At 44.9% G+C, this 18987-nt stretch overlaps 1 protein-coding gene and 1 non-coding gene across 4 annotated transcripts in view; both read left to right on the forward strand.

The window, feature by feature from the left end:
- Nap1l4 (nucleosome assembly protein 1 like 4) overlaps positions 1 to 17798 on the forward strand; it is a 33521-nt gene extending 15723 nt beyond the window's left edge. The window contains exons 7-16 of one of the 3 annotated variants that reach the window (XM_085693402.2): positions 653 to 784; positions 2109 to 2180; positions 3977 to 4116; positions 6784 to 6929; positions 8763 to 8785; positions 9168 to 9287; positions 10036 to 10065; positions 10883 to 10939; positions 12449 to 12484; positions 16696 to 17798. In XM_085693402.2, coding sequence (XP_085549528.1) covers positions 653 to 784; positions 2109 to 2180; positions 3977 to 4116; positions 6784 to 6929; positions 8763 to 8785; positions 9168 to 9287; positions 10036 to 10065; positions 10883 to 10939; positions 12449 to 12454 — 726 coding nt within the window. In that variant the 3' untranslated portion in view covers positions 12455 to 12484; positions 16696 to 17798. The remainder of the gene's footprint in view (positions 1 to 652; positions 785 to 2108; positions 2181 to 3976; positions 4117 to 6783; positions 6930 to 8762; positions 8786 to 9167; positions 9288 to 10035; positions 10066 to 10882; positions 10940 to 12448; positions 12485 to 16695) is intronic. The other 2 variants (XM_048457776.3, XM_085693403.2) reach the window with 2 other exon arrangements.
- Positions 2810 to 2936, forward strand: LOC125416018 (small nucleolar RNA SNORA54). Its single transcript, XR_007236745.3, has one exon. It is a non-coding gene; the product is annotated as a small nucleolar RNA SNORA54 (small nucleolar RNA).
- Positions 17799 to 18987: the final 1189 nt, after the last annotated feature.

Here is an 18987-nt window from a genome sequence, read left to right on the forward strand (position 1 = left end):
TGGCCTTTGTGGTCACAATGCTGGTGTTTGCCCAGAATGTCTACCCTAACGTGCTCTTTCTCCTGGGAGCTGCATGTCCAAATTACTGAATAGTTTTCTGATTACAGTGCTGCTGCAGCAAACAGGTTTTCTTGGGGTTTGTTTGTTTGTTTGTTTGTGACAGGATCTCATTATAAAGCCTTGGCTGACTGGAACTTGATCTGTAGACAAGGCTACTCTCAAATTTATGGTAGTCCTCATGCCTCTGCCTCTCAGGTGCTGGGGTAATAGGTGTGTACTACCACTCCTGGCCTGAACTAGGGCTTTCTCCACCCTTATATCGTATGGATATGACTCTGTGTGTGTCTGCTCGAAGCTATTGTAGTGTTCATTGTATGATGACAGGAAGCTCACCAAGAAAGACTGGACATTCTTTCACAAGTCTGGTGGCAATTTGCCACCTTTTCCATTTTCTTCCCTTGATAGGACATTTCATTGTGAAATTACATGTGAACATAGTGCCATGAATGCCTTTTCCAACTCCGTGGTGTGTAGACATACAGAAGGAAAAGGAAATGTGTGATAGATCCTGAAATAATGTCTTTCAGTAAGACTTGAGCTGTGTGTAAATTTGTGTTTTCAGTGACTTTTGTGTTCTGACTCTGTTTTGTAGGGAGATATGAAGAATAAAGTAGTTATAGCTGAGAAAGAAGCAGCAACAGCAGAAGAGCTGACCCCCAAAGGCATCCCTGAGTTCTGGTTCACCATCTTCAGAAACGTAGATATGCTTAGTGAGCTGGTGCAGGTGAGGGGCTTCTGCCCGGTGGGTACAAGTGGGAAAAGATTGGGGTGATGCACAACTCCTACAGTATGTTGAGGGATTTGCCTTAATATTACACACTGCTTACTTGGATGCTGGGAGGTCCTTTTAGGAGGATGAAAAGTCTCCTCTTGGGGGCTGGCGCTTGGACAGCAACTCTGATCCCAAGGGAAGTGGTCTTTGCTGGAGGGACTGCATTCTCTTTTGCAGTTCTTGGCAAGACTGACAATTCTGTTCATACCAAGCTCGAGAGGCAGTCTTCTGCAAAGTCCAGCACTGCACCTAAGACCTTCCTTGTTCATGATTCTTCCTGTGTGAAAGCAGGGAGCTGGGGTGAGATTCTCACCTCCATATTGGTTCTCATTTGTGCCAGTTAGATGGGCAGTAGGCTGCTAGGTATTCAGGTCGGGTGCGTAGTGTGAGGCATTATCAATGGGGAGCTCCATGCTCCGTCTGTCAGCCTCAGAGATGTGATGGCTTTTGGTGTAGCCTGCTTCCAGAACTGTCTTTGGGTTTTTTTTTTTTTCTTCTTTTAAATAACTACTAAATGAACTCCCCTTGCTGGTTTGGTTTTATCCTGTTAATGTCAAAGGAACTTAAAATCGGGAAGGTAACCTTTAGTGGGCTTAATTCCTAGAGCTTTATTTAATGCCGATCTCAGAGTTAAAAAAATAATAATCTACACCTGTCACAAGTGTGTGTCATTTTGAGGATTCAAGTCTTTTCATTCCTTTAGCTTTTTCTCATGCTTTCACAGTGATTATTGCTTAGACTTGTACTATAGCACAGGTCTTTATAGTACAGATGTAAGCAATAGCCATTGTGAAAGCATAGAGTCATGCAAGTTGTTGGCTCCTGTATGTTAGGCTTCGACATAATCTGTAATCTTTATAGTAGTGGCTTATACAGATTTGGGATATTTATTGTCACTGGTGGATATTGTGCAGGAAGACCTGCAGCAAACTTAGCCATTCCCTTATCTCCAAGCCTTTTGCCTTGTCATCTCAGATGCCAGAAATCTTGGTGACACTGTGCCAACTTTAGTGTCAAGTAGTGGCAGGAGAGCATGGGGCTTTCCTACAGCCAGCATTGGTGGTAGCAATGGTGCCGCTCTAGAATCAGGTGGCAGCTGTTTCTTGGCATGTTATTAATGCCACCAGAGATACATAATGAACAGATTATTGCTTTCTAGAAGTTAATACTGGACAAAGACAGAATTCCAATAGGGACAATTGCCTAACATCTGGGACACTTATAACTATGACTGTCATGAGTTGTGGGCTGTTATTCAAGGTTCTCTCTCTTTTAGGAATATGATGAACCAATCTTGAAACATCTGCAAGATATTAAAGTCAAGTTTTCAGACCCTGGACAACCTATGGTGAGTGCTGACCATGCTCCTTTTTGATTGGCTAAGGTGCAAAAAGGTGTGATTCTTGTCATTTAAAGTCTTGAGCATGCGTGCTCATCAGACATCTTTTGGTGCTACTGTTGGCAGTGTGAGCTGGACTTTTGGCTAATAACATAGGCCATATCCTTTCCCAAGGCCGAGGAGTCAGCTGGAGACAAGACTGGTGACTGCTAGCCTGTGGTTATCACCTGGTCAGCCTCCAATTTAGTTGCTAGATTTTCTTGTTTGGTGGAGATGATCAGCACATCATACTTTTCCCAAGTGTCACATGGAGGTAGCAGGGTGTGATGGCCTGAGTTTATAATTTCAGGAGGGAGGTAGATTACTTGGATAAGGTCAGGACTAGCCTGAATCACAGCAGTGAGATCCCTTTTTAAAAGAATAGGAAGAGCATATATAAACGTGAACAACAGTAGTACAGAAATCTAGATACTAAGGAGAGTGACCTGCCGGGTTTAACCTAAAATAACCATTAGTAGATATGACTGAAAACTACTCTAACACGGCTTAAAAGCATGGAGGTGGTCTGGCCTCTGGGAAGATGGACTTAACCTAGAATGTGCAGGGCTGGTGCTTGCTGAGTCTGACCCTCTCCCCAGGAGCACTGTTCGTAACCTGTCAATCTTGCTGTGGTTGGTGGGTTCCATTCCAGTGCTACAGGATTTCCAGTGACACATAACTGACTGGCTGGCTGGTGGCTTTCAGTTTCAGGTCTTGGAGACACACATGTTATGAGGGACTAAGCAAAGAATCTTGAGAGGGACCTAGATCTGTCCTTTGATCTCTACCCCCAGGCCCTGGTATACAGATGGAGATAGGCCAGTGTGGGTAGGATTTCTTTATCCGCAGTCCTTCAGGGGCAGCTGTGCACATCTGTCTTTGCTTTGTGAGAGGTGACATTTGGCTGTTGTTCTGAAGATGGGGTCATGGGTAATGGGAGCTTAGCATGTTTGCTGCCTCCTTTGGTCAGGGGCTGCTCTCTTACTCAAGTGGCTGGAGAAGGTCCCTTCCTACCCAAGGCTCTGACTGCTGCCTGAGCTCTTGTCTTTCCTGAATAGGCAGTGTTGGGGTTCTCTGTGGTTTTTTACTTTCAGTTCATCCAAATTCAACTGTTATGCTTTTGCTTTCATATAAATCTTTTTATTATTGTGAGATAGCCTGGGCTAACCCAGAATATAGAGTAAGATAGCTTCAAATCTGTGGCCCCTACTTGCCTCTACTGCCCATGTCCTGGGATTACAGGCCTGTGCCACATTGACTGGCTGGTTTTTATTTGTTTGTTTTGTTGTTGTTGTTGTTGTTTTTTCCAGACAAGGTTTCTCTGTGTAGCTTTGGAACCTGTCTTGGAATTCGCTCTGTATACCAAGCTCTGGACTTGAATTCACAGAGATCTGCCTGTCTCTGCCTCCCAAGTGCTGGGATTAAAGACGTGTGCCACCACTCCCAGATTTGCTTACTTATTTATTTTTGTTTGTTTGCATATTTGTGAGTTGTCTGTTTTTTTTTTTCTCGCTGCCATGTGGCTTTGGTATACCTATTTTTCTGCAAGTATTGTCTCCTGTGTGCTGTCTTGAGTACTGTGCAGCTTCAAGGGAACAGTTGACTCTGTCCTCTCTATTCTCCTTCCATGAAAGATCCTGCAGAGAGGGAGGAGAAGGGCGGGGCTGCCAGTGCCAATTTCAGTAGAAAGGTCTGTAACCATGAGGTGGTTCCTTAAGTTTTGTTTGCAGACGTTAGGTCGTTCTGACTCTGCATCTTTGCTTCAGTCTTTTGTGCTAGAGTTTCACTTTGAACCCAACGACTACTTCACCAATCCTGTCCTGACGAAAACATACAAGATGAAATCAGAACCAGACAAGGCTGACCCGTTTTCTTTTGAAGGTCCTGAAATTGTGGACTGTGATGGGTAAGAACATGTCTTTCTAAAACAAAAGCAGTAATGCTTTTAGAATTTCAAATGAAGACTTGGGTGTAGGGGGTGCATGTTCAAAGTCAGTCTAAACTGTACAGCAAGATCTGTGTACAACAAAGAAAAAAGATAGAAAATGATATTAAAAATTAAAAAATCTTAGGGGTTGGAGAGATGGCTGTGCAATCAGAAGTTCAGACCTTAGTGCTCATATAACAAGCCAGGCATTCTGCCTACGTCTATAACCCCAGCTTTGAGAGGGCAGGGGACAGAAAAATTGCTGGGACTTGTGAGCTTCCAGCTTAGTCAAGAAAACATGAGCCCCACATTCCGGGTTATCCTGCTTCAAAGAGATTAAAGGCATATGCCACCATCACCCAGCAATAATTAAAAAATATATATCTTAAAAGTCTGTCTTGAAGTTCGGGTGCACTTTCAGGCTGTGCTCAGTTTTCTGTTTGAAAGGGCCCAGGTCTTGAATTCTCTAGACACCATGATTGAAGGGGTTTTGTTGTTTACAAGGCAAGTTTTTCTCTGCAGCCTTTCTTAGCTGTCTAGAACTCACTCTGTAGACCAGGCTAGCTTCAAACCCTGAGATCCTCCTGCATCTGCCTCCCAAGTGCTGGGATTAAAGGTAGGTGCTGCCACCACCAGACTTACTTGTTTATGTTATGTGACACTCTGGCACTAGAGATTTAGCACAGGACCTTTACACGTAAGACCAATTGCTCTACCACTGGATTGTGTTCTTAGCCCCAAGTTTTAAGATTTATTTTTATTTTTACACTGTGTGTTTGAGTGTTGTGTCTGCATGTGTATCTGTATACTATGTGTGTGCCTTGCCCACAGAGGTTGGAAGAGAGCATCAGATGCTCTGAAATTGGAGTTAAAGATGGTTGTGAGTTGCCATGTGGGTGCTGGGGAGCAAATCCTGGTCTTCTTGTTTAGCTCACCTTGAAGTGGTTTTTTTGTTTGTTTGTTTGTTTGTTTGGGTTTTTTTTGTTTTTGTTTTTTGTTTTGATCGTTTTTGAGACAGGGTCTGGCTGGCCTTAAACTTGTTTTGTGGACTAGGCTGAGCTTAGAGTTCCACACGCCTCTGTATCCCATGTGCTAGGATTAAAGCCTGTGCCACCATCATGTCCATGAAAGTCTCAAATTCCTAAGAGCATTAATATTTGTTAAGTGGTGAAATTTGATGCATGTCACAGCCCAGTGACAGCTTTGGAATTTGGCACTGCATCTACCACTTGATGCCTGTCAGTTTTAGTCTCTGGGCCACTTGGTAGAGATGCAGCTTAAATTTGACTTCTATGGGTATGTCTCACTGTTTGGGAAATTGACTGTTGAAGAGCTAGTTTAGTGTCGTTACTGTCATTAAATGATTTGGGCTTCATTAAAATCCCACTTGATTCAAAGGCTTGGAGTAATTAGGGCTAGGGAAGATATTTTCCTGAGGACAGTCTGTCTTGTGGGAGAGGTGTTATAGGAGACAACTTGTTTGCTCTTGGCTGCCCAGATAAATCACCGCTTGGCCTATTAGCTCTAACTTCTTATTGGCTAGCTCTTACCTTAATTTTACCCACTTCCATTCATCTGTGTATTGCCACGTGGCTGTGGCTTACCGGCAAGATTCTATCTAGCATTTGTCTCTGCTGGGGCTACATGGCTTTTCTCTGACTCTTCTTTCTCTGAGCATTCAGTTTAGTTTTCTCCGCCTAGCTTTGTTATACCCTGCTATAGGCTCAAAGCAGTTTCTTTATTCATTAACCTATAAAAGCAACACATATACAGAAGGACTTCCCAAATCAGAGAGGACTTGGCTTTATCATGTGTTCCTGATCACACATCATTCAGATACCACCAGATGTGAGAAAGTGGCTCCTGATGTCCTATTGACTTAGTGACTTCTGAGTTGAGTACTTGAGTGTTGACAGATATTTCTGTCCCGCCTGGGCCTGAAGCCATTTAGTCTCAAACACATAGAGATCAGAGATCTACATTTAATTATAAACTGGTTGTTCTATTTGCTCAGACTTTTATTAACTAATTTTTACATCAATTACATCATTACAATAAATTGGCCCACTCTTCTTGTATATGTTAGCCACGTGACTTGGTACCTTTATCAGTGAGGTGTTCTTATCTTGCTTTCTCTACATCTTGGCGACAATTGTAGACTGAGCTTTCTTCTTCCCAGAATTCTCCTGTTCTTGTTGCCCTGCCTCTACTTCCTGCCTGGCTACTGGCCAATCAGTGTTTTATTAAAAATACAAGTGACAAGTCTTTACAAAGTACAAGACCATTGTCCCACAGCAAGTGAGTGTGGTAATCCTCAGTTTGTTCAGAGACTGCGGGTGATGCGTTCTTGAACATTATACACACTTGGCAGGGTCTTACACCAAAGATACATTTCAGAATCTCTGTGGACCATTGTGGGTGAATGCTGTTGTCATTTCAGAGCTGTAAGGTTTTTGAGCATTGATTACTCCAGGATGATGGACCAAGCTAGCTTTTGTAAGCTGTCATACAGATGGACTTTAGGTTATTTTTCTTGGTTTGCAGATTAGTGGTGTCAGAAGTTCCACAGGGCTGTGGTTTCCTTCCTGGATAGTAGTGGGATTTCTCTTGGAGCAAGTGTCTATAACAGATGCCTTGTCCCTGCAGGTGTACGATTGACTGGAAGAAGGGAAAAAATGTCACAGTCAAAACCATCAAGAAAAAGCAGAAGCACAAGGGCCGGGGCACCGTGCGAACCATCACCAAGCAAGTGCCCAATGAGTCCTTCTTCAACTTCTTCAGCCCCCTGAAAGGTGGGCAGAGTCAGCTCCGTGTGTTATGTGAAGTTGTTCCCACATGTTGGCTTAGTTCTCAGGAATTGTGTGTGCACCTCAGGAGAGGATGATCCCTTTCCTGAGCATATGGAGGGGAACAGGCCAGCTTCCTAGGCAAGAGGCAGGTACAGTCTTAGAACCCTTCCTGGATCAAACCAGTCACAGTGCAAAGCTTCAGAATCACCGGTACAGCTTCTTTTTCCTATGAATTCAATTTTTCTTAGTTTTACACAATTTAATAGAGCACGGGGATTTATTTATAATTTTTATGTGATAAAGACAGTACATTGATTTACAGTTTTTAAAGGCTGGGAGCAAAACCGCAACACTGAAGCTTTTGTTTTCAAGCTATACAATGAAGATGAAACCTTGAGCCTTGTAGTTACTGCACTCTTGGCGGTTCAGAGAAAGTTTCTTGACAGACCCTTTTTCAGTATTATTAGAGCATGGGTATGAAGAGACAGGATTTTTTTGGTCATTTTCCACAAAGGGACCATCATTGGATATAAATGTCCATCTCTGCAGCCAAGGTCAGCAAATACAGAGTTATGTGTGCAGCATTAGGTGGGTCCCTCGCTTCGCTTGGTTTTGTCCAGAACTCACTGCTGTTGTCTACTACAATGCTTCTCATGGGACATTAGGGTGTTACTATTGTAATGGCCATTCCTATGATTTCTTTGAGCCCCAAAAATACAAAGTATATTGATTTTTGTAAATTAAAATGCCCATAAGCTTAGTGCTTAAGTTTCCTCTGTAAGGAAGTCCCTTTTGAGGACATTGACGTGTTGGACCAGGCTGGCTCTGTGGAGCTCAGGTAAAGGATTCTTGAGCCTTCAAGAGTCAGTTCGCTGAGCATAGTGGTGCACACCTTTATTACCAGCATTTGGGAAGCAGAGACAGGAGGATTTCTGTGAGTTCAAGGTCTGCCTGATCTACATAGTGAGTTTCAGGACAGCCAGGGCTACATAGTGAGGCCCTGTCTTGAGGAAAGATGAGAGAGCAGAGGAAGAAAGGGAGAAGTTGGCTTCTCTGGGAATTTTCTTAAACCTGTTTTTAAAGCATCAGCGAAAGTGGGATTGATAAGCAGACATGATGTTAGGTGGTGATTGACAGTAGCACAGCTCTGAAGTCAGCCCATTCCGTGTCCAGCCTGCATTTTCATCAGGCTGCACATAACAGGATCAAGAACGTAGGGTGGTAGAAGGGGGCAGATTGGTCCAGAAGGCAAGTGCTGGGGTGCTTGTCCCTGGGGAGTTGGGGTTCTAGCCCTCAGGCCCTGTGCCTTGCCTACATGGCAGCAGTCTCTTGTGCATAGTGCTCATACAACCAGCACTGTCATTGCAGCAGTGAATGATGCCAGGCTGTGACACTAAATGGTGTGAGAAGTGCTGCACCACAGATTGAACAGAGAGGATTGGATTAACTCAGCACAGTGCTAGTCAAGATCTAAATCATCTGTCAGGTGATGGTTCCTTTAGCTTCATGAAGTATGAAAAGGAGCCCACGTCTCCTTTTGAGCTGGTGAATGTCAGCACCACTCTGATGGTCTTGTGTATAGACAGACCCTCATGGATGAATCAGCCTTGACAAACTGTACTCCCTCTGCAGGATTGTCAGCCGACTGCACATTCTCAGACTTTTTTGACCCACAGCTTTCTCTAGCTGAAGTAGTGTATGGAGCTTATAAAATTATTTACAAGATGCTATGGTGCCTCATTGGGGTCTGACAGCTGTCTGCCAGGTGGGTTCCCTTCAGTGTGGATATTAAGACGTTGGTTGCCATTGTAATGTGTGTTGTCTTTTCTTTTCTAGCCTCTGGAGATGGAGAATCTCTGGTAAGATTTCCTGAATAGGCACTCTGATCCTATCCTGCTCTGTTTGTTTCTGTAGTTAAAGTGAAGTCATTATACCTTGGGCCTGGGGAGAAATGTTTGGTTTTTTTCATGCTTCTCCTTTACTCTTCACTAGAGACCCCAGTGTCCCTACTCTGAAACGTAGACAAATGGCAAAGATACAGCCCATCTGCTCTTTTGTTTTGCCTTCATGTTGTTTCATAGTATAATTTGAATATTGACTTTAAGGTCATTTTAAGGGGCTTTGAATGTGGTGACTGTTAACCCAGCAGTGTAAGTGATTCAGAGTAAGGGCTGAAGGTAGGGTAAAGGTGCTAAGTGTGTCTTTACTGAAATGAGTTAATGTGTTGGTTTTCTCTCTCAGGATGAAGATTCCGAGTTCACCTTAGCCTCTGACTTTGAAATTGGGCACTTTTTCCGTGAGCGAATCGTGCCACGGGCTGTCCTCTACTTCACTGGGGAAGCCATAGAGGACGATGACAATGTATGTGGGCCGGTGGATATGAAATACCCAAATTCCTATATGCAGCTAGGCAACTGATTTACTTAGTTTAGCCTTAGTCTTAGTTGGAGTATTTGTTACTGTGATGAAAAATCATGACCAAAAGCAACCTGGGGAGGAAGGGTTTCATCTTAAAGCCTGTAGTTCATCATCCAAGGAAGTAAGGTTAGGAGCTTGGAGGCAGGAACTGGTGCAGAGACCATAGAGGATTGCTGCTTACTGACTTGCTCAGCCTTACTTGTAACACCAGAACCATCAGCCCAGGGGTGGTAACACATTCAGTGAGCTGGACCCTCCCACATTGATCATTAATCAAGAAAATATACCTCTAGTATGCCTCTAGGCACCTCTCATGGAAACATTTTCTCAATTTGAGAGTTCAAATGACTCTAATTGCCTCTTTTGTAGTCTGAAGATAGAAAAGGAGCTTATCCAGCTTGCTCCAGCCACCAACTCTGTTACTCCTCCCCATCCTTAACTCTTGTTTTGAGCAGCTTTCAGTACTGGAAAGTCCCTCATCACACATCACAGTGCTGCTCTGCTGGGCTGAGCTGGGCCTGCAACAGCAGCATGTGCCTCTCGGACACCTGGATGGAGCGAGCCATCACTGCTTCTGTAGCAGCAGCACCAAGCTTTGTGCTACCTTTAGCATAGCAGGGTGCTTATAAGTTTGGTATTGGGGCTACATCATGGTTCTAGAAATTTAAGTTGTTTCTGTTTTCCCTTGCAGTTTGAAGAAGGCGAGGAGGGAGAAGAGGAGGTAAGGAAGTTGTATGCAGTGTTCTCCCCTCAGCCTTGTTGTGTGGCTTTGGCCTCTTTGAAGTTAAGAGGTCAAAGGTTCTTGCTCTGATTTTGACCTTGTTGTTACTTATAAAAATGTATCTTAGCTGGGTGGTGGTGTCACAGGCCTTTAATCCCAGCTCTTGTGAGTCAGAGACAAGAGAATCTTTGTGAGTACCAGGACAGCCAAGGACAACTGCGGCTACTAAGAGAAACCTGTCTCGAAGTACCCACCCCCCAAAGTACCTTAGTAAGCATTTATAAGCAATATCTTATCTTAATTTGGAAACACTTATGAAAACTTATCTGTGAAAACAAAAAGATACACAGAGTAATTGTTAGTGACTGGCTCAAAAGCAGGTCTCCACTGTGGTTTGCTTTTGGAAAGCAGAAACTACAGGAAACTGAACTTCTGGATCAATTTATTCAGCTAAGTCTGTCATCATCATCCCCCTTTATTTTTAAAGAAATAATTTTCTAAGGTTTAAAGAAATTTTTTTATTCATGCTCATGTGTCTTTACATATATGTGCACTTGCGTGCTGCTGGTTCTTGTTTAGTGCAGAAGGCATCAGATTTGATGAGAAATTTCCAGTGGTTATGAGCATATGAATTCAGTCCCTCTATAAGGGCAATTAGTGTGCTTAACTACTGAGTATCTCTATCTCTGATTTCCTTTGGTAAGACTGGTTTGAGTTAGTTGTACAGAATAAGCTGTGTGTCACTTTCTACATGTTCAGGTGATGCCCTTTGGTCACATCCCTAATCACCTTTTACTTTTGTCTCCTTTTAATACAGGAATTGGAAGGAGATGAGGAGGGAGAAGAGGAAGATGATGCTGAGGTTAACCCCAAGGTTAGTTATTTGAGGACTTCCTGAGCCTACCAGTATTGCACAGTGGGACTTTTGAAGCTGTTCCCATTTTGAGGCAGTGATGCTAGTAATACATATGTCCAAAAAAAATCTGCAGTTGAGGAAAGACACCTCATGTGCCTGAAGCATTAGGTGTCTGATTCAACGAGGTGTTGTTCTGCTCTATAGACTTAAGCATGTACCTGTGGCTTCCAGCTCTTCCTTAGAGGAGTGCTATAACAGGAAGTACCCATGTTTGTCTACAGAGGGCCTGGCGGGAATTGTGTGCTGTAATAAAGAGAACATTAGATTGTGGTCAGAACTTTACATTCACGCTTGCTGAGAAGATTCTGCAAATGGTTGTGATTGAAAACAGAACAGGAAGATTGGCTAAAGAAAACAAGAAAAATGGACAGGCTGTGTTTCCAATTTTATCTGTTAAGTTTGTGATTTTCCTCTGTGGCCTCAGGAGACTCTTGTTAGGGGACTGTGGGCACCTGATGACAGAATTCCCTGAGCACCTCTAGTGCAGTCATACTGCCTTGTGTGGGGTCTGTTGGAATGCACCCCTTCCTGGTGTCCCTGTGCTCTGTGTCTCTTGACTGGCTAGTGTTTGTTGTCCTTGTTCTCCCTGTGTGGAGTGTGTGCTACAAACTGCCATTGCAATGACTTGGTGCTGTGACTGCTGTCCTACTGGAAATGCATGCACCCACTGGGAGGTTCCTGAGGGAGAAATGAGATATGGGCTGCTAACATAGTCACGAATGCTAATTCTCCTTAAGGATCTCCTTTGGGTCACAGAGACTATGCTGGTGAGCCTGGGGCTGGGGAGGCATGTTTCATGCCTTGTGGGCACTGATTGGACACACATTCACAGTGCAGTTAGCAGGGACCAGGGCAGCTTGTCACATGCACACTTCAATGTGGTGCACCTTGGCCTTTGTGCTGTGCTTGTCTCACTTAGCCTCTGGTGTATCCCCTCTCCTCCCTTTTCTTTTTCCTGTTGTTTCCCCTTTGTAATCCTGCAGAGCCTTCTGTCTCTTCTCGTGTCCCTGGTTTTGAAGAGAGCCTCTCTCCCGGATGATCATGTGATTAGTAAAAAGCCCTTTGGACACCAGCCTCTTGCATTGTCTGGGTGTGGAGAGAAGCTACAAAAGTAGTGTAGGCAATGGGGCACAAAGGCGAGCTGCTGTTGTGAGCAGTCCAAGGGATGGTCCTGCTGTCCTTGGATCAAGATGTGGTTCTGAGGCTTCACGTGCATCTTCCAAAGTGAAGGGTTACTGGAATCTGCATGCAAAAATTGCACTGAAACTGTTGTCTGGGAGTTGTTTGTTGTAAGAGGGAATGAGGTTCTGACCTTGGGAAGGAGTGCAGCTCTGCTGTGCTGAAGCTGCTCCTGCCCCTACTGGAAGCCTCTTGTATCATGAGAATGTGGCTGTTGCTTCCTGTATAATTTTGTGCATTTCATTTCTTTCATGCTGACAGTTCCTTTCAATTTTTTTCCCCATTTAGGTGTAATTTTTGTGTTAATCATTCATGCATTTCTAGGTAAGGTGGAATCTGTTCATACCTAACTTCCAAACTGCTGTCTGTACTTGATTTCGTTGCATTCCTTTGACTTCTGGGTCATAGACAGATGAAGTCTATCACATTGTGCAGGAGCTCTGATTCCTCAGGCCTTGTGAGCAGTGTTTGTACAGGGCTCCACCAGCAGACCAGTGAGGCTTAGCTCCTATTTTCAGGGTCTGATGGTTTTTTGTTAACTAGGCAGTGGGTTGTACTTTGGGGGTGGGGAAGGGGCGTTTTCACTCATGACCGAACAAGAGGTTCTGGGGGTCAGCAGCTGGCAAGGTGGCCGCAGGAGCCACCTTGGGCACACAGCCCTAGTAGGGGAGTTACCTGATGACTATGCTGACACACTCAGACACCTTTTGGGCTGTAGTTACACTGGATTTGTGTAGGTGTCTGCTGGGTTTTTACATTGAACTAGGCATTGTGCAGATGAGTGAACAGAAGATTAGGTCAGATTGGCGGGATTCCCTGCCAATGTGGAGACTATAAAGCCCCACTTCAAGATTGGTTGGAGGATAGCAGCCAGTTTTGGAAATGTTATGAGACACTTTTTCTTCCCTGTGTAGTCTGGAGAGCGTCCTTGACCCTTAGACAACTAGCAGGGAGGAAAGACCCTTGCCAGTGGGTGCTCATGGTTTAACTAATGCTGCAGTTGGAAAAGGAAGGAAGGACAGGAAGAGTGGGAGGGGCTGTAAGGAACTCATGTCCCATCTCACGGGTAGGCCCCTGACTTTCATTGTGAAGACAGCAGTTGATAAGGAATTGTCCAGAATGATAGCACAGTCCTACAGAGCCTCGACCTGTTGTCCTTGGTGGGCTCACTGAGCCATCTTTACTCCAGCAGTTAAGTGCAGTTGAAGGCAGTGTTAAAGATAACCTGTTTATCAAGACCATAGTAGCAGCAGACCATAGGAGGTATCTACCTTCAGGTAGCTTTGGTGTGGGCCTTGCTCCTTTGTGTAGCTGGCATAGTGGTCTCAGCTCCACCTTTCTCAGACCCACTGTGCTTTTTTTTTAAAGACTTACTTATTAATTATGTATACAGGGTTCTTCCTGCATGTATCCCTTCAGGCCAGAAGAGGGAACCAGATCTCATTACAGATGGTTGCGAGCCACCATGTGATTGCTGGGAATTGAATTCAGAACCTCTGGAAGAGCAGGCAGTGCTCTTAACCTCTGAGCCATCTCTCCAGCCCCCCACTGTGCTCTTTCTTGATAGCTGCACCTTATGTCCTGTGGTGGGCAAGGTTTTTGCTTACTTGTGCATTTTAAGTACTAGCTCCCCTCCATTGATATGCAGGCTAGCCTTGAGTGGCCATATTGTCATTAAGATTTGTGATGTGGCAGATGTTACAGTTCAGTTACAATTTAGTTTCTGACTGTGTCACAGGCCAAAGCCAGTAAGTGTCCCATTTGCAAAATCCCCTTCAAAATCTTGTTGCCTCAGCAAGAGCACCAGTGGACACTGCTGTCCACTTCTTGGCAGGGGTGGGGTTTGGAGCTGTAACATCCCTGTTTAAGCCTGCTGCCTCATCACTCTTGCCTTGCCGGTGGCCTCTTCTGCCTTAGTAAGGGTTGTGCTCCCTAGTAGCTTCATCCTACGTTGCTGTGGTCTGTGTTTTGTATTTTACACCCTCGCTTTTTGTTTTATTGAAGACACAAATGTTAGGTTCTTGTGGTCAAAAATGCCACTTCATTTTAGTAACAGGATAAAGTACAGGATGCCTGTATTCTGAAGCAGGTGGGAGGCACCCACTCCTGGTCCACCGGTTTTCCACCTGCAATGCCTCTTGTTCCATTTGCATTTTTTCCCTCTGTGCTGGGAGTGGACCCCAGTTGCACCATAGCCCATGAAGCTCACACCTCTTACCGTGTGTGCATCGCTTGCTTTCCTCTCTCCTGTCCCTGCTTTACTCGCCTGGGACACCCTGTCTCCCTGATGCTCTCTAGGTCAGTAGGTAAGTGACCTTGGCCACTGTGTTGACTGCCTCTAGGTCTAGCCTTGACTATCTTCTGACAGCTCTTGCTTGAGTCACATCTGTATTGGGGTTTTCTAGAAACTGATAGAATGTGGGTTACAGTCTGTGATCCAACTATTCCAACAATGGCTATCTCCCAGTGGAAAATTGAAAAATCTGATCTTTGTTCAGTCCACAAGGCTGCATGTCTTCAGCTGATCCTGTACATGTGTCAGAATTGCAAAGAGGTAGACTAATGCCAGTGAAGGAATGGATTTGCTAGAGTGAGGGCAAGCAGACAGAGTTCTTTACATAAGTGTGGCCTGTATTTAAGGTGGGTCTTCTTACCTCAAATAATCCAATCAAGAAAAATCCCTCACCAGGAGTGCCTAACAGCTTGGGTTTGAATGAATTCCAGGTGTAGTCAAGTTGACAACTGAGAATAGCATAGCACCTCTGGACTTGGGTTTCTTGTTGACTTACAAGGCTCATGAGACACGGATAGAGACGGGAGTCCCAACCTGGAGGGCTCAGTATATCCCTGTACTCTTCTCATCACAGTCAGTTCAGAGGTTGGAGAGGTGGATAGCTCAGCTGTTAAGAGCACTGGCTGCTCTTGCAGAGGACCTAGGTTCAGTTCCCAACAACCACCTGTGATTCCAGTTACAGAGTATTCAGTGCCTACTCTCACACAGACACACACACACACACACACACACACATATAGATAGTTTTTTAATTGAAAAAAAGTAGAGGTCAGACCAGGCCAAGGTTCCCCCTTGCGTGTTTTGACACTGTGTTGTATATATTTTTGCCTCTGAAGTGTGGTGTCTCAAGGTAGACTGGGGGTAGGGCGTGTCATACCATAAATACTTCTGGTGTTAACCTTAATTGTTCACACAATGCAGACTTTTCTTATTAGATCTCCATAGCCATGCCAACTAATAGAATCGCTTTTAATAAATTTATTTTATTGGGCCTGGAAAGTAGGCTAAGCATTTAGGAGCAACTCACAATGGTCTATAACTATAGTCCAGGGAATCTGACTATCCCCTCTTCTGACTTTTGCTGGCACTAGGAGCATATGTGGTACACAGACATACATGGAGCCAAAACACCCCTGCACATAATAAAATAAAATAAGAATAACAGCATAGTGGTGCGGTGCATGCCTTTAACCTTAGCACTTGACGACCAGAGCCAGGCAAATCTGAGTTCAGAGCCACCCTGGTCTACAATAGTGAGTTCTCAAAACAAAGACAAAAGAAGTTGTTTTTTGTTTTTTGTTTTTGTTGTTGTTGTTTTAAACACTTGAGAGACTGAGGCGGGCAGCCAGGACTACGTACATAGTGCTTGTCTAAAAATAATTGATTTTTGATGGGTGCTGAAAACCTAGGGCCTTGGGCATGCCAGAGAAGTGTTCCAACATTGGGCTACATCACTGGCTCTTGTTACTTGGAGACATGGTGAGTCTCAGTATGTGGGTCAGGCTGGACCTGAGCATGGTATTTCCCTGCCTTATCCTGGAATTACAGACTTTTCTCACCATACTCTACAGTCACGGCGATTTCTAGTCGTAGCCCCCTAGGATTCTGGGCAGCCGATGAATTGAGTACATGTCTTAGCTCTGAGGTAACATTGAAGTACTTGTCTATCCTTGGGCTTTCAATGGCCTTCATACAAAGCTCCCCAAATCCTGAATGTGGTTTTTGTGTTAGTTTAGATTGAAAACAGGCATGATTTGGAGACCTGCTTTGTGAGACCCATGGACATGGCTCTTCACAGGAGCTAGCCCCTGGCTATTTGCTCGTGCACCATGAGCTACTGGAGTTGAATCTGTTAGGGTGTTCTTTTCTGTCCATTGAGAGAACCAGCCCGCTGGGAAGGACAGCATTCCCTGCATGAATACCAAGGACAGAACTGCCCTTGGGAGAGGAGGTTTCTGGTAGAGACAAGGTGGTCTGTACGAACAGCAAAGCCTCTTGTGCAGTTCATTTCTGTGGCCCCTAGCACATTCTGAGTTAGACTTTGTGTTAGAACAGAAGAGCAAGCTCCTGGAACTTTTTCTGGGAAGTTGACTTGTTTCCATGTCAGTTCTTAAAGTCTGTTTGCCGGAGTCATCTTTTTGGTAAGAAGGAAAAGTTCCTTGAATATTGGTTCTTGTGGGACAGGGAGATTTGCTAAGTGATGCTGGTTTTATTTTCTTCAAATCTTGTATTCTCCTTACAGAAAGAACCCAGCCAGCCAGCGGAGTGCAAGCAGCAGTAAGAAGCAGCGACCCTGAGGGGCCATCTTGTGGACGGATGTCAGGACCCCAGGCCGCAGGCAGGGTCCTCAGTCCCTGCCAAAGCAGAATTTTGTTGACAGTGCTGTGACATCTAACCATTTCCAAGTGCATGATTCCTCTCCCCATTCCCTTCTTACTTTGCTTAACTTGTACAATGGAGACTAGGCTGCAGTTCAGAATAGGAGATTTAGTTGTAGCACCTGCAGCCTTGGTGCCTGAAGACCATGTAGGGTGGGCTGGGATTGTGCCTGGGATTGGCAGAGCCTGGTGATGCTGTGTACGCTACTGAAGAGGCTCGTGGTTTCTAGCCACTGAACTTCGTGGGAAGCTGCTCCGGCTGCTGTACCCCAGTCATCTCCCAAGCACTATAGAAGAGGCTGTGCTCGCCTTAGAGCGTGTGGGTTTTTTTGTTTTGTTTTTTTTTTTTCCTTTTTTTTCTTTTCCTTTTTTTTTCTTTTTCTCCTCACCCCCCTCCCTTGAGTTTTGGTTTCAGGGCTGGGTGGGTTGGGGCACACACCTCTGAGACCAGAACTGTCTGGTTCATCCTTGTACTTATTTATTCACTTGTGCTTGGGGGGCTGTGAACTTCACTGTCCTCCTCCTCCCACTTACGAGACCATGTTGCTGACTTGACCAGAAGGATGTGGCTTCAAGTGGAGTGAGGCCCGTGAAGGAAGCCCTGCTGCCTCCTGCCACTAGCTGTTCTGTGCCATGCAGACCACGTGTTATTGTCGCCTCTGGAGTGTGCTCGGCTGTAGCCAGGGGGCTAAAGTCCTCCCTCACTAGGGATTGTTGGCCTGTAGAGCACAGCTTCAACTTGCACACCAGGGCCACACCTGAGTTTGGTGACCAGTTGGCAGTTGGTGTGTGTGGAGTTTCCATGTGTTTGGTTGTGGTCTTTGGCAGCCAGGACAGCCATGTCCACAGTGACCAGCCATGTAGAGCGTGCTCAGCCTTACCTGATAACACATTTGTAACTGAATATGGTGTTTTCAATTTGTACAGAATAGTTAGAATATTCTATTAAAGTTGTGAAACATGAAAAGAGCGCTGTTTTCCTGACAACCCACCTGACCCTCCTGACTGCCCACAACTGGGCCACACCCTGATGGACTGGACTGAGTGGCTGCAGACTTCACTCTTGGCTCTGTAAAAGCTTGGTTGTAAAAACTCATTCTTGGAGTTGTTTGATTGTGGAGTCAGCCTGGGGCCCTGGGAATATTTTGCTAATGTAGGAAAGGCCTGGCCTAAGAAATTGGGACAAGGGTGCTCTTGAGCCATAGCTTTGCAGAGCACTGGCTTCCCTTCTAGAGAAACAGAGTTTAATTCACAGAACCCACATGCTGGCTAACAATCACCTGTAACTCCAGTTCCAGAGTATCTGATGCCCTTTTCTAGCCTTTGTACACTGTTTGCATGTAGTGCACAAGTCTCTATGCCCGTACACATTCATACAATAAGATGAATTGTGGTTTTACTTTTTGAGACAGGATTTCTCTTTGTAGCCCTGGCTAGCCTGGAACTTACTATGTTAGACCAGACTGGCCTACAAACTCAGAGATCCACCTGCCTCTGCCACTCCAGTGCTGGAATTAAAGGCATATGCCATCACTGCCCATCTAAGATAATACTTAAGAAAACACCTGAATCAGGCTGTGTCCTGTAAATCAGGATCCAGGAGAGATGCGTACCTCACGGGATTGTATAATGTTTTTGTTCTTTAAGTTTGGTGGGGAAGGTTGACTGAGATGATGTTGCTATAGACTTGTCTCTAACCTGCAACACCTTCACTGCCTTATACCCCCAGGTGCTAGAAGGTCAGTTTGGTGGCCTTTTCTGACTGGCATGCCTACCTTATGTGCTCAGTTAGTTACAGAAATGGCTTACTGCTGGTTTATGGTGGCACATGCCTTTAATTCCAGCACTCGAGAGGCAGAGGCAGGCAGATCTCTTGAGTTTGAGGCCAACCTGGTCTACAAAGGGATGTCAGGACAGCCATGGCTATTCCTCAGAGAAAACTTGTTTTAAAAAAAACAAAGTGGCTTACTCTCCCTACAAGTCTAGTGTCTTCCGGGCCTGTCTGCATGACTGCTCTGTCCTTTGCCTCATTAAAGCCACAGAAGGTAGTAGAATCAGTCTTGAAGAAGGTGGGCATGCATTAGGTGCTTTGGCAATGATGCATGCTTTCTTCATCCTGTGTCCTTCCCCAGGGAATCCTCATTTGTGATGGCAGT

This window comes from Myodes glareolus, chromosome 7, assembly GCF_982192425.1.
Source record: "Myodes glareolus chromosome 7, mMyoGla1.1, whole genome shotgun sequence".
NCBI classification, from domain to species: domain Eukaryota; kingdom Metazoa; phylum Chordata; class Mammalia; order Rodentia; family Cricetidae; genus Myodes; species Myodes glareolus.